Source organism: Akebia trifoliata, chromosome 12 (genome assembly GCF_017979445.1).
Source record: "Akebia trifoliata isolate Shusen 1 chromosome 12, ASM1797944v1, whole genome shotgun sequence".
In the NCBI taxonomy this organism is placed as follows: domain Eukaryota; kingdom Viridiplantae; phylum Streptophyta; class Magnoliopsida; order Ranunculales; family Lardizabalaceae; genus Akebia; species Akebia trifoliata.
The window spans coordinates 12,798,271-12,812,759 of NC_141386.1; the positions used below are offsets into that span (position 1 = coordinate 12,798,271).

General features: G+C 37.1%; 1 protein-coding gene across 3 annotated transcripts in view; it reads left to right on the forward strand.

Annotated features, from left to right (window-relative positions):
- The first annotated feature begins 1,804 nt into the window (after positions 1 to 1,804).
- LOC147388910 (DNAse I-like superfamily protein) overlaps positions 1,805 to 14,489 on the forward strand; it is a 59,106-nt gene continuing 46,421 nt past the window's right edge. The window contains exons 1-3 of one of the 3 annotated variants that reach the window (XM_086417585.1): positions 1,805 to 2,154; positions 2,258 to 2,546; positions 9,450 to 9,616. In XM_086417585.1, the coding sequence (XP_086273711.1) occupies positions 2,077 to 2,154; positions 2,258 to 2,546; positions 9,450 to 9,616 (534 nt within the window). In that variant the 5' untranslated portion in view covers positions 1,805 to 2,076. The remainder of the gene's footprint in view (positions 2,155 to 2,257; positions 2,547 to 9,449; positions 9,617 to 14,489) is intronic. The other 2 variants (XM_086417584.1, XM_086417586.1) reach the window with 2 other exon arrangements.

Sequence of the window (14,489 nt, forward strand, 5' to 3'; positions counted from 1 at the left end):
GGTTAGACTATTAATTGGCCGAAAGATCCCTAAGCCTATACCAACTTTGCTATTTATGGATCCTCATTCTGAATCAAGGTTTCTCCTTCTTACGGGAGGTGATCCCAGAGAATCCCCTGATTACTAGGATCCTAAACGAAATTGGGATCTTTTGGATTGGGTTTGCTATTTTAGGGAGATTTCCTCCGAGATCCAAATGCTTGACGTGCGCAAATCAAGATAAGGATATTCTTTGACCAGGCCTGCCCTGCTTGGCAAACCAGGTATTGTTTAGTGCTGTGCTGCTTTTCTAGTGAGGCCAGGCGTTTTCTACCTTGTCCTGCACTTCTTCTGGGCAGCACTACTTATGCTGATTTGCGCATGGTATCACTTAACCGGCTTGGATACGTGTATGGTTTGGATTATTTCCCTCTACAATTGTCATTTTCAAAAGGTTGAAGATGATTAGATTAGGGAAGAAAAACCATGACTTTTTAGCTTTTTTCATTAGTCTATTAGAGAATGTCGAGTTGAATGGGCATATCATTGGTCACTACGTTAATGTTTTCATCCACGATGTCATGCTCCAAAAATGCAACACAAATCCTAATGAGTCATCTATTATATCTCTAGGCATGATATATTACCCAACTAATGATAATATATAATAATAGATAACAGATCAATATCCAGAGTTATAACGCATCAAAATTAAATAAATATCAATTAGCTAGAAGAATATGGAAGCTAATAACAAAAATGTCCAAGATCTAGTGAGTAATACTAAATAAAATGATGTGCAGTACCCTGACATAAGTCTCTCAAACAGAAGACATTAATACCCTAAACTCTAAACATTACTTAAATTAATGGAAGTGACTGCTCATCAACATACTCAGCCTTGAGTACCTCCTCAATAAGTGAATCTTCAACGGGTGAAAAATATAAAATGTGAATGGTAGGGTGAGTAACGGGAGTTACCCAACATAAAATCCATCATTCTAACATCTAGTTATAACATGCAACGTATAAACATACTAAAATTTAAATCATACTGGTTTTGATATATTATAGCATTTGAGTAAAGACTAATTGAAACAAAATAAATAAAGTAGATATAGTAAGCAACGGTTTATCAGTCATATAATTTGAAATAAATGTTATATAATACAAAAATAAGGGTGTAATCGATAAGAGTGTTAAGGAACACACCGATATAACTACCTCAACTATGTTAAAACGATATTCCAAGACTTAATATCTGGTGTGAAATTCTATCATTTTTATTTGATCTTGTGGCCAGTTTAGCATACCACAGTTGGGTGACCATGTATCCAACTTAGACTGGCCATTGACTAAGAACCTAATATTGAGTTCAACTAGCAATAAGGTCAATCGTTTGACGATTACAGGCTCTTAGTAATTACTAATTAGCCTTGGAAAGACTCTTCACGTTTAAGTCTATTAGGCAATGCAATGTGAACCTCAACTATCTCTATACTATACAAAGATTGTCTTATACACGGATGTTCCCCAAAAAAGAAGAGAAGAAATTCACGAATCTCATGAGTTATACTACTTTATAAGGTATTTTGTACTACCGAAGATAATAAAATATCAAGTCTTATCCTAGATTGATCCGTCGCTTTTAAAAATATGACTTTGACTTAATTAGAAATGTTAGGATAAGAAAAATAAGTAAGATAAGAGCATAAAAGTTTCATTGAGAAGAAATGAGAGAGGAAGAATAAAAAATGGTTCGATACCTTTCTATTTGAGTAATAAATAATAGAGGTTAAAACAAATTTATTAGGGTTGTGGAAATACTTATTTTGAAGTTAAGCGCAAGCAAGCGGGTGCAAGGCCATTCCGGTGTGCAAAATGCAGATAAGACCGAACCCTTCTAAAAGACTCTTCGTTCTATTAGACCTATTATAAGAGTAGAGAATTCAAACACTTTTCGCCCGAGGAGGTCCCTCGCTCAGACTTTGAAGCCTGAGGACACAGAACTCGACCGAAGCTAACACTTGAAGCAAAGCCAACGAAACTCTCACTGCAGCGATGATGATGATGTGGTATCGACTCGAACCTTGAACCATGAGGTTCGCCTCTTCTTCTCTCCAATGTCTTGCAGCTGCAGCGTCCGACTTCACCATGTCCTCTTCCCGCACATCGGTATGAACTCTTTCGATCAAAACAAAAAAAAAAAAAACCCTAATTTTTGAAATTCTTGAAATCCGAAACCCTAAAACTTCTTATATTTTTTATGGGGTCATAGTATAGAGGTCAGACTCCATGGAGACGAGGTTTTTCAGATCTGCCAAACAACAGAAGAGACTCCTTTGTGAGTGGAGACTCGCATTTGGGTTCGGTGAGAGATGCAAATTACGGTTTCCGCCAGAGAGCGGGAGTGGGAGTGGGAGCGGGAGCGGGAGGTTTTCGGAATCCTGCCAGGTTTCAGCAACAGCCGCAAGCGTTCCGTCCTCCGCATTTCTGTCCGCCACGCATAAAACCTCCGGATTTTAGGAATTGGGAGTATGCAATGTCGCAGCCGCCTTCTCACTGTGGTATGTATAGTTTTCATTGATTTTTTATTTTTTGAGAGCTGCTATTGGTACCCAACTTTTGCTTATTACAAACCAATTAAAAAAAAAAAAATAAGCGAATGGTTGAGAAAAAGTAGAAGTTGTGGTGTCAATAGAAGCTCTCTCGATTTTTAATTTTTCTGTGCTAAATTTCTAGTTTTTGGGTGTACGATTTTATGAGCCTAATCATAATTGTAGATAACTACTGAAATTGTTTGAAAGAATGTTATAATATTTTGTAATGTTGAGATAATAATTTGAGCCAAACCTTTATCATGTTTGAAGAGTGTGTTTTAATCTTTAATTGAGGCGTGATAAACAATTTAAGAAATGCGTAATGATTTTCTGATACCCCCCTACACCCCAATCACAGAACCGTAGACCAGTTACCTCGGGATACACAATCATAAATCTTTTCTTGTGTATCTTGAGGCAACTGATCTACGATTCTAGGATGGGGGTGGGGGGTGTCCATCAGAGGGGCGTCAATTTATCACGACTCTTAAGAAATTGGTGCGTAATATGTAAAAGTTGAGGTGCTAGTAATAGCTCTCATTTTTGTATTCCTTATAATTATTCGAGTAAGTAACATGCTTTCAAAACTCAGTTTGATGTTTCGTCTCGTTCTTGGACGAGACCAAGTTGTCTCGGACAAGATAAACCATTTAGCTTGTTTTACAATTTTTTATTCATATGTTTATTTATATAAAAATAATAATTATTTTTTAATAAAATAAGGCAGATTAGAAAATGTTTAATCATAAAAAATCATATTTTATTTAGATAATAAACACTAATTTTTTAATTATTATTTTAAATAAAAATAGAAAATCTCTGTTGGCTTAGACGGGTTTTACTGACTTGGAAGAGATTTTCATAATGTTTTTCGAGTCATCTCGTTTGTGTCGCAAGATTTTGCACAAGTGAGACGCCTTGTCTTATCCGTCTCGTTCATGGACAATCCAATGGTATCAGACGAGATTTAAATCCATGGTAAGTAATCAATCCTCTTTTGATTTTCAAAATAGAAATTGTAAATTGTGTTAATAAAAAAAGGAAACAAGGAAATGAAAAAGAAGAAGAAAACTACAAAAAAGCCAGACTTTCAAAGCAAACATGTAATTTTTGATTAATTGATTTTGTTGGTAAAGAAGGCAACTTAGATGGTTCTGATAAAACCTGAATGAACTGGAGCTTAGTTGTTTTAAGTTGAATTATTCTTTACGATTACAAACATGATTTAAAATCTTAGTTTGATGTCTCGTCTCGTTCATGGATGAGACCGAGCTGTCTCAAACAAGAGAAACCATTTACTCAATTTTCAATTATTTATTAATATATATATATATGCAAACAATTATAATATTATTTTTTATAAAATAAGGTAGATTAGAAGATGCTTAGTCACAAGATCATATTATTATTTAGATAATAAATATTTAAATTATAATAAAATTAATTATTTTAATTAAAAAATCTTTGGCGTCTTGTGGAAGTGCTAGAGCCTGGAGTTAGTACAAAACATCTAGCAGAATTAGAGCCTAGGATGGTTGATGTTGCAATTCCTAATTCATTTTGAATTGGAGTCGAATCTAGCTAGAGAGAACTCAGAAAGAGAAGTTAGTACTCTGTAGGCATCAGGTTTTGGCCAGGGAGGAACACATGTGTCAAAAGAGAAATAAAGCCTTGAAAATGCTCTTAAGGCTCAAAAAGTTTTGCACAAATCTCGAGGACTCAGATTTTGGTCTTAGTAGGCGCTTGGAATTTGGTTTCGACGAGTCTATTACACACATGTCGAATTCGTAGGGTATTAGTTTCGAGTCTTTTGCTGGGCTTGCTATCCAGGAGTTTTGTTAATCGGGGTGGTTTGGGCTTGAAAAAGCTCTGGGCACTTGGGCAGGCTTTGATATGTAAAAACCCATGGTAGAAGTGAAAGGGGCCACTTTCTTTTGGGGTGGCTTTTGACACAAATATATAGCAAGTTGAGCTGGATCTTGCGGCCCATTCGGTGTCTATTTCTTTGCACAATTCCTTAGATGTGAGAGTCCTGGATAAGGCTGGTTCAAAGGGAGTGGCTCGAGGGGCTCCATGGGGTCTGTTTTCTTTATTAATTTCTTCTAGGGTTGGGGTGTTTGAGCTCAAAGACTTCCACAAGCTTGGAACTCCCTTGACTTTCAAAGTTTTGGTGGGTGGGTTGAGGTGGCTGTGCAAACTGGGTTTATTCAAAGACATGAATCTAGGTCGTACGACTCCAAGGCTTGAAGATGGTGGTGGCGATTTGCAAGTTGCTGTGGTTGGGGATCCTACGATTTTGGGTTCATAATCTTTTGGTAGCAATTTCTTTGATCTTCATGAGGCTTCTGAGAATTTGGACCAGGAGTATTGAGATGCAATGGTTAGTTGGTTAATCCAAAATGTTCTGGATATTAGCTTGGCGATGGGTTTCTTGATGGAAAATGAGAACGAAGAAGTGAAGGTGCTATTGAAAGTGACCCTGGAGAGACAAAAGAGGGTCTGTGCCTGCTTCCAGAAAGTCTTGAAAAGTTGGAATGAAGACGAGAATGATTCTTTGTCGCCTGTTCATGGTGCTCAGCCCAACGGGGGTGCTTCGGTGTTATTTCGAGTATGTTGGTTGGTGGTCTCGAGAGTCATCTGGCGGAGACCAGCACAAGTTGAGTTAAATTAAGGAACATACGGTTGCAGAAGGAATTCGAGGATCTTCGAAGGACAATACATGAGTTCCCGTTTAAGTTGCATGCGAATAGGAGGTTAGGGCGTAAATTGGCAGTTGTCAATGTTGTGTAACATCTTCTCGTTGACTGTTAGAGGTTTAAATAACCGAGGCAAGAGGGCAGCAATCAAAGCTGTGATAGTTGCAACAAAACCCCTCTTAGTTACGCTTCAAGAAACTAATCTTTCTTTGGTAGATGATTGAATAATTGGAACTTTGTGGAATTTGTGAAACATTGGTTTGACGTTTCTTCCTGCTATGGTGACTTTAGGTGGTGTGATTGTTATGTGGGATGGAAGGTTCATTGTGGTGGACGAACAGCTAGTGGGGGCCTTTTTTGTTTCTGTGTTGTGTAAGAGAATAAATGAGGATTTTCTTTGGGTTTTCTTAGGGGTGCCTTGCCTTACAAGAGATGGGGAAAGGGTGAATTTCTGGTTGGAGTTGGTCGATGTGTGGTGTTATTGGGGAAAGCCTAGGTGTTTGGGGGGGACTTCAACGTTATTAGATTTTCCTTTGAATAATTTGGGGATTCAAGGGTAACAAGTAAGAGGAGATTATTTGCTAATTTCGTTAGCCGCAATGAGTTGGTAGATATTCTTCTCTGTGGTGCCAACTTTGCATAGTCAAATAACCAGGAGCAACCAATTCTCAATCGGTTGGATAGGTTTTTGGTTTGTAGCATCTGGGAGGAGCATTTCAGCGATATTACTCAGCAAACTATTCCCATTGCGGCCTCTAATCACTACTTGATCGTTTTGCACGCCGGAATGGTAAGATGAGGTCCGATACCGCTTCATTTTGAGAACATGTGGTTGCAACATCCAGAGTTTAAAGCTTTAATTCAAGGTTGGTGGGATTAGTTGGTGTTCACAGGGAGGCTAGGTGTTGTTTCTAGATTAAAATTAAAAGCAATCAAAGAGAGACTAAAGAGTTTGGAATATTGAGACTTTTGGGAGAGTTGAGTTGAGGAAGAAAGAGTTGCTTTGGGAGATTGAAAACATTGATAAAAAGGAAAAAATTGCAACAATGATAGGGGAGGAGATAAATAGAAGGATTGATTTGAAATTAGAGTTTCAAAGGGTAGCATTAATAGAGGAAGTGAGGCAAAAATCAAGAGTGAAATGGTTGATGGAGGGCGACAACAACACAGTTTTTCCACAAGACAACTAGTTAACACTTTCGCAATACTCATATCTCAAGGATCAAACTTGAAGGTGATTGGGTGGTGGCAAGAGAAAATGTAGCTACCTCAGTTTGTAATTTCTATGAGAAGTTGTACTATAAGAATCATTGTGCTAGGTCAAAGTTGGATGGATTGCCGTTCGATCAAATCTCTTGAGAACAGTGGATTTGGTTGGAGAGACCTTTTGAAGAGGAGGAAGTGTTTAAGATAGTGTCGGGGTTCAACAATGATAAGGCTCTCGGCCCAGATGGATTCTCTTTGTCCTTTTTTAAGGTTTGTTGGGATGTTCTTAAGGCGGACTTGATGAAGGTGGTGCACGACTTCCATGAAAATGGCTTTTAGACTTTAACACCAATTGTTCGTTTGTGGCCATGATCCCAAATAAGTTTGGAGTTGAGGACATTGTAGATTTGAGACCTATTAGCCTTGTGTGTTCAATGTATAAGATTATCTCCAAATTGTTGGCTTCTAGATTGAAGTGGTGCTTCCCGAAATTATTGGGTCAGCTCAAAGAACATTTTGAAAGGGAGGCAAATCCTAGATGGCATTCTTATTGCTAATGAGTGCATTGATTCTAGAAGGAAGTCAATGGTTCTGGGGGTGGTTTGCATTAGCGATTTGGAGAATGCCTATGATCATGTCAATTAGAGTTTCCTTAGATACATGCTTCGTCGGATGGGTTTTGGGGATAGATGGCTGCGTTGGATTATGATGCGTGTTTCGTGGCTTTTTTCTTGATTTTGGTTAACGATTCACTAGAAGGTTTTTTCAGGAGTTCAAAGGGGTTGAGACAAAGGCACCCACTTGCTCCATTTTGTTCATTATTGTGGCTTAAGCACTCAGGAGAATGTTAAACAAGGCAATGGATTGTGGAGAGTTAAGAGGGTTTTGAGGTCACTGACAGGGGACAGATGGTGTTACACTTACAGTTTGCCAACGATCTATTAGTTTTTATGAAGGACTTGTTGAGACATTTGAATTATCTGGGAGGAATCCTTACTTGTTTTGAGGCGGTCTTGGGTTTGGGTGTTAACTTTCACAAGAGTAAGGTGTTTGAAGTAGGAGACATTCAAGGTTTGATTGTTTGGCAATGTGCTTGGCAAGGTGAACAAGAGGCTGTCCTCATGGAAATCTAGATGTCTCTCGAAAGGGGGTAAGCTTACTCTCATCAAGTGTGTTGGCCAACATCCCAATTTATTTCCTATCCTTGTTTACTTTGTCAAGTTGTGTGGAAGTGAGGTTGGAGAAGTTGTTCTGGGATTTTCTTTGGCATGACAAGGAGGGGAAGAAGATTTGTACTCCAAAAGCCAATGGTGGGTTAGGTGTAAAAAGACTTCACATCATGAACTTGGCTTTGCTTGGTAAATGGTTATGGAGATTTGTGTTGGAGGAGCCGGAGGGTTGTGGCTTTGAAGTTTGGGGTCGATCCTTTTGGGTGAGAAACTCGACATTCTAGAGTATCGTATGGATGTGGTGTTTGGAAGGGGATTATGAAGTTGTTGCCATCGTTTTGCAAATGGGTTAAGATCAAGGTGGGTTCGGGGAGTAGAGTCCGCTTTTGTGAAGACTCTTGAAATGGTTAGATTCCCGGACTTGTACTTGGTTTCTTCTAAGAAGGATTTGGTCATTAATTCCTTTTTTCACAATGAAGGGGGAAATGGAGGGTGGGACCTTGGCTTTAGTAGGAAGGGTAAATGGTTGGGGAGTTGGAAGGGGTTGTGGGTTTAATGGGTTGCTTACGATAGGTGGAGCTAAGAGAGAAGATGAGAGAGAGCTGGATTTGGATGGGTACTAGTTCGGGGTTATTCACAATTCGATCCTTCTATGAGTCCTTGTTGTAACTATCTCCTCTTCGATTTCTGTAGAAAGAAATTTGGGGCCAAAGAGTCTCGACAAAGGTAGTCTTCTTTATATGGTGCACGTCTTTGAAAAGAATTTTGACTCTAGACCAGATTTTGCAAAGAGGTTTGAGCGGGTTGAATATGTGTTTGTTGTCTTTATGGGATGAGGAATCGGCGGACCACTTGTTACTCCATTGTGACTTTGCAAGGCAGGTGTGGGGGGTCATTTCTTCGATTATTTGGAGTGGTAGGATGTTTTCCAAAATCCGTACGATCACTTTTTGAAGCTTGGGACGAGTGGGGTTCTTTCTTTTTGGAGGCTAAGAGAGTGCTATAGTAGTTAGCGCCTTTCGCAATCTGTTGGGGCATTTGGAAGGAGCGCAAACAATGTTGCTTAGAAGGGAAAGAAGAGAATGCAAACTCGGCTGTCCTAATGATTTTACGTTTCCTCTTCTTGTGGTGTAAGGTGTACAATGAGTTTATGGTTTTTTTCTTTTTTTTGACGACTTCGTAGGTAGATGGGATTGGGTCTGTAGCATTGCAGTGTAGTTGTTTATGGTTTCTGTTTTGTTGTTTTCTCAATTGATCATCTCGACCACTTAATCAATAAAGTTGCAATGCTTATCAAAAAAAAAAAAATCTTGGTTGACTCGGCCGAGTTTAAAAAAAATATCACTAGAGTCACCTTGGTTGTCAATTGAGACAACGTGAGAGATAATTCACATTGAATATCTGGCTCGGTCTGGAAATGACCGAGATGATTCAGGCGAGTCATCTCATTCTCAAACGAGATTTGAAATTATCCGACAGAGTTTAGAATTCTTTCCTGTTATTCGTAGGTACTGGACTTAATCCCATAAACAAAATGTAATCCTGACTCAAGTACCAATTTACAATTTATATCATATAAAGTTTATTGGGTAGGTATAGTTTGTTATATAACACCCAAAAGAAAAGAAAAAATGAAGAAGACAAATCCAGCTGCACACCGGTCGAAATAATTTGGAGTTTAATTCTGTTTCTATATGTTCTGGTTATTTTGAGTATGCTTCTATGCACATTTCATTCCAACACATTGGTGGGGTTTTTGTTTGCCTAACCTAATCTTAGTTTGTTGCTATGGTGCACAGAGCGGTTTATAGTATTGTCATACAATATACTCGCTGACTATCTGGCTATAAACCATCGGCATGAGCTTTACTTTCACATACCTTGGCATATGTTAGACTGGGAATGGAGAAAGAGAAGGATAGTGTTTGAACTTGGATTATGGTCATCTGATATTTTGTGTCTTCAGGTAAAGATGATCAAGTTTCATTGTTTTAGAATAATCATGTTTTATCTATAAAAAATACAATACCATTTTGATAAGTAAGGATAGATTATATTTACTTGTGTTCAGAATTGTGCTTGTTCCTTTCCTCCCACATGCTCTGACTTGGACTGAATGTGATCATCTTCCCAACTATTTTGCACAATCCTTTAAAATACCAATTATACAATTGGTCCATCTCCCAAGCCCTCCATGGTCCATAACCCTTACATTTGTTGACTAAAACTTTTTACATCATATCTTAATTTTTACTGTTTGGTGTGACCCCACACCTATATAGTATGATAAAGTGGAAATTTCTGTTTAGTTGCATTCATAAGTTGTCATACACAATGATGCTGGATGGTGAGGGAAGAAGACGGAATAAAGGTGGTGGTTAGGAAAATCTGATATAGGAAAAAGGGTTTCCAAAATCCCAATTGGCTACTGAGATATAAAATACAAAGTTTTGCAAATTACGATATTTTGGGATTGGATAAAGGTTAAAAGGAAAGGGGAAAGGATTATGGGTTAAGAAAAAAGGGTTTCAAGAAATCAAGATTTCTTGAAAAATTAAGAAAACAGGGTTTATGGGGTGGTTTATTGGAAGGACTAGGGGTTCTTAATGGATTCTTGATCTCTCATTAATAAACAAAAAAAATATAGAAAAGATGGATTGAAGAAGATGGAGAATAAGAAGAAGATTAAAGAAAGAAAAAAAATGATATTTACCTTGTAATCACTCCAATGATTTCCATGGCATCAACCACGTTGAATGCACTAATATCGAAACAAAAAAAGAACTTTTTTTTTATTCCTTTTATCAACTATTAATAAACTCTAATACAATCCATAAATAAAGAAAGTCAACCAAGAGTCCTAATAAAACTAAAATAACAGATAAATAACCTAATTTTCGTAACTTTCTCTCTCCTAAATTTTCAACCCTTAATAAACTTAAGTAAAAGACAAATTAAATTTAGCATAACTACTCGTAAATATTAAACTAAGACCATGGGCCCATAAAACCTAAAAATAAGTAAAAAAAAATATAGAAATAAAGCCCCAACATAAGAAATTAAATAAAACTAAAATCTACTCTTCAAGCTTTGATGTCCCTATCAATTCTCCTTGGTTGGGAAGATTTCGTCACTGGTAAAATAAAATTGTAGTATTTACCTAGCAGATTAGGTCCCCATAACCCACGTGCAATATGATCCCGACTTGTTTCTCAATCAACGCACCTTCCACACTCCAATAGATATCATTAAGCCAAATAAATAACCGTTGGACTCTAATTTTCTGGCAAGAACTGAAGCTGACTCTTTGAAATGCTCTATGTATCATTAACTCATTGATTTATCCCAAATATTATCTACCTTTTCTTTTCCATGGGATAAAACTTGTGTAAGCGGTAAAGGATGTTGCGGCTCAACAATTATCTTTTCCAATTGTTCAAAATTTTCAAACATAGATTCTTCTACAAGATCCAATAATGATGCCTCATACTCGTCAATCTCACTCTTGCTAAAATCAGGCTCATGATTTCTTCATTACTCACCTTGAGTTTATACGAATGGACTTTGATCACATTTGCTTCATTTTCCTAGTTCAAGCACTCTGATTTGTAATGCCCACAACAACTGCAATTGCTGATTTATTTTTTTCTAAATCTAATTTATACTAAGAAATCTACAGGGGTTTCATGTTGGATTGCCAATCTGGCTATCCATGTGTACCCAACATCCCGTAGTAAGATTTTACATTTTAATAAGTTAATTAGGCTAGCCTTATTCTATATACTATTAAAGGATTAGATTAATGTTGGTCAACCTTTTTGAAAGGTCATTGGGAAAGGTAATCTTATAAACGATTTTTTTTAAGAAAATGGTGGACTATTCAAACGAATCAAATATGATGAGATGAAGATCCAACTAATAAATTACTAAGAGTGATGTTAAATGTAACATAAAAGCTAACTCTATCACAAGTTATTCAAAAAATCTAATAAGCAAAAATAAGCTAATTCACAACCAAATCACAGTCCCACAATGTTTGTGTAACATAATATGTTTAGTCAACCCCAAATTTTTCGGTGAGTCTTTGATGATGATGGTGATTTAGAAAAAAACCCATCTTTGGGATATTTATTTTTTTCAAAACTAACGTGTTCTTTTTCTTGTAAAATTTGCATATTATGTGTTGAATGGTTGGAACAACTTTGGTATCATTGGTTCCTCTCTCCGTGACTCCGTCTCAATCAAAAAATAGATTTTCAGCTCAACAATCAGAACAGATAAGACGCTTGTCTCTTGGAATTGTTGTCCTATTCAGATCATGGTTGGAGCATATGCCAGGTGACTTTGAAAAGGATAGGTAACCCACTTCTAATGGTGCAAGACGATGAGGGGAGATAGGAAAATGGAATTTGATTTTGGAAAAATAGGGGGTTTAGGGAAATCTGGTTAGGGATTGGGTTAAGGATTTGGGCGACAATAGGAGAGAGCAGAAAATATAATTTGATTTAGGTAAAATAAGGGATTAAGGGTATTTGGGTATATGGTAGATCTGGTTAAGAAGATTAATGAAGTAAGGGTTAAAGAAAGTGGGGAAGGTTTAAGGGTTGAGGTTTGTAGGTTTCAAGAATCAAGAATTCAAGATTTCTTGAAAAATCAAGAAAACAAAATTTATGGGTTGGGTTCTTGAAAAAATTAGATGGTTTTTGATGGTTTCTTGATTTCCACAAATAAAAAGAAGATAGATGATAAGAATAAGAAGAAGATTAGAGAAGAGAAAAAAAAATGATATTTACCTTAGAATCACCTCAATGATTTTCATGGCATCAACTACATTGAATGTACCAACATTCAAAAGAAAAAAAATAGAAACTTCTGTAATTTGTTTATTCCATTCATTCTCTATAAATAAACCCTAATACAATTCATAAATAAGGAAAATCAACCAAGAGTCCTAATAAAACTAAAATACCTAATTTTTTAACTTTATCTCTCCTAATTTTCAAACTCTAATAAACTTAAATAAAAGATAAACTAAAATTACTAAACTACCCTTAAATATTATACTAAAATCATGGGCTAATAAAAATTTTAAAATAAGCCCAAAAAACATGAAAGAAAGCCTTAAAAAAAAATCTAAATAAAAATTAAAATCTACTCTTTAAGATTTGATGTCCCCATCAATATTCCTTGACTGGGAAGATTTCGCCACTGACGAAATAAAATTATAGTAATTCTCATCATTGGTTGCGTTCCGCATCAACTTACCACCATTTTTCTTGGATTCTTGTGGGGAGTGAGGGTTGATATTGCGGTGGTTGTATGGTAAAGTATAGTAAAGTAAGGTAGGGTTTGAATGGTATTGTAAAGCTAAGGAGTCGTATCTTCCTTTCAGTTTCTTTCTCCCCCCCGCTCCCTTTGTTCTCTCTTGGAGGAAATTGATGCCGAACTCTGATGCCCAAACGAAAACATGGGTTTGAGATCAAGAGTAGATTGCTAAAAAGCAATGAAAATTATGAATTGATCCGAAATCATCCAAAACTCAAAAGAACCTCAAATAAATAACTATGCTAAAGTCCAGGGTTATCACAATCATAGAAAGTAGATCCCCCAAACATGAAGAGGATGGATGCCAATAGAAGATTTGATTTCCACTAGCATAATGTGAAAGATTTCCCTTCAAGGATTTCGATAACAAGTTTAAGCTCATAAAGGGTTTTATAGTTGTTGTTTGTTGGAAGATTAATTATGTATATATTTTTTTTTCTAGGCAAGCAAGTGGGTTAGTGCTCAACAGAGGTATAGGTGGGTTCAATAGGATATGAACCTAAGTCATGGGATCAAACTCCTCAAGCCCTTACTAACTTAGCTATGTTGTTATAACCATGTTCGAATATCTAAGCACAATTTCCGGCAACCATAAATCCAGAAGAACAAATAAAAAGAAAAAAAGGATTTGGGTTGTTGAATGGTTGAACAACAGATTGGGCATTAATAGGGAGGGTTTAATTTTTTGGTTGGGTTATGACGGGGTTGGGGCAGCAAACAGTAAGGTTAGGGTCTAGTTTGCGTGGTGTGTGAGGTTTTGGGATAGGTTGTAGGCGAGTTGAAGGGTAGGTTGTAGGATTGTTTTAATGCTTCAACAGGTGTAGGATTAAAGTTCATGGTTTAAATGACGTATGTATGGGCCCCAGGGGTTTCGGTTGGGGCTGGGCTTGGTGCTGCAGGTGGGGAGCAGCAAAAGACGTAATTTAGAAAGTTTCTAGTGGAAGATGGTTCAGTTATGACCTGGATTTAGGGCTACGACTGCAGTATGAGTTGTTGTAATGTGAGTAGCAAGGTGGGAGAGTATGGTTGGGATTATAGAGGTGGTACAGGTGACGCAGTCTGGTCTTTTGTGGGGTTTTGATCGTATGACTGGTTTTGGAGCGGGACAATATGTGCTGTTAGGGTTTTGGAGGTGTAATGGGACTGGTTTAAGGTTTTGGAGATAGAATAAGGGTGTGGTTAGGATAGGGCTGTTGTAAATGTAAAATACAGCATGTTTGAAGGATATGATAATAGTTTGGTAACAGTTTAGGGGGCGGGAGCAGGGATTTTGAGGGGTAGGGATGGCTTGGCTAGTAGGTTCAGCAAGTTATTGTGGTGGAAAACCAGAAAATAAAAAGGAGAAGATGAAGAGGAAGTAGAGAATAGTATAGATCGATCTCACCTTGGATTCACACCGAGAATAAGTGAAGGCTTCACAATATGCATCCAATTACTGAACAAAAACAGACATTCTGTAAAACCTGCATATTTCTTCATTCATTGATTCTGAAACTCCAAAATAACAACTAACT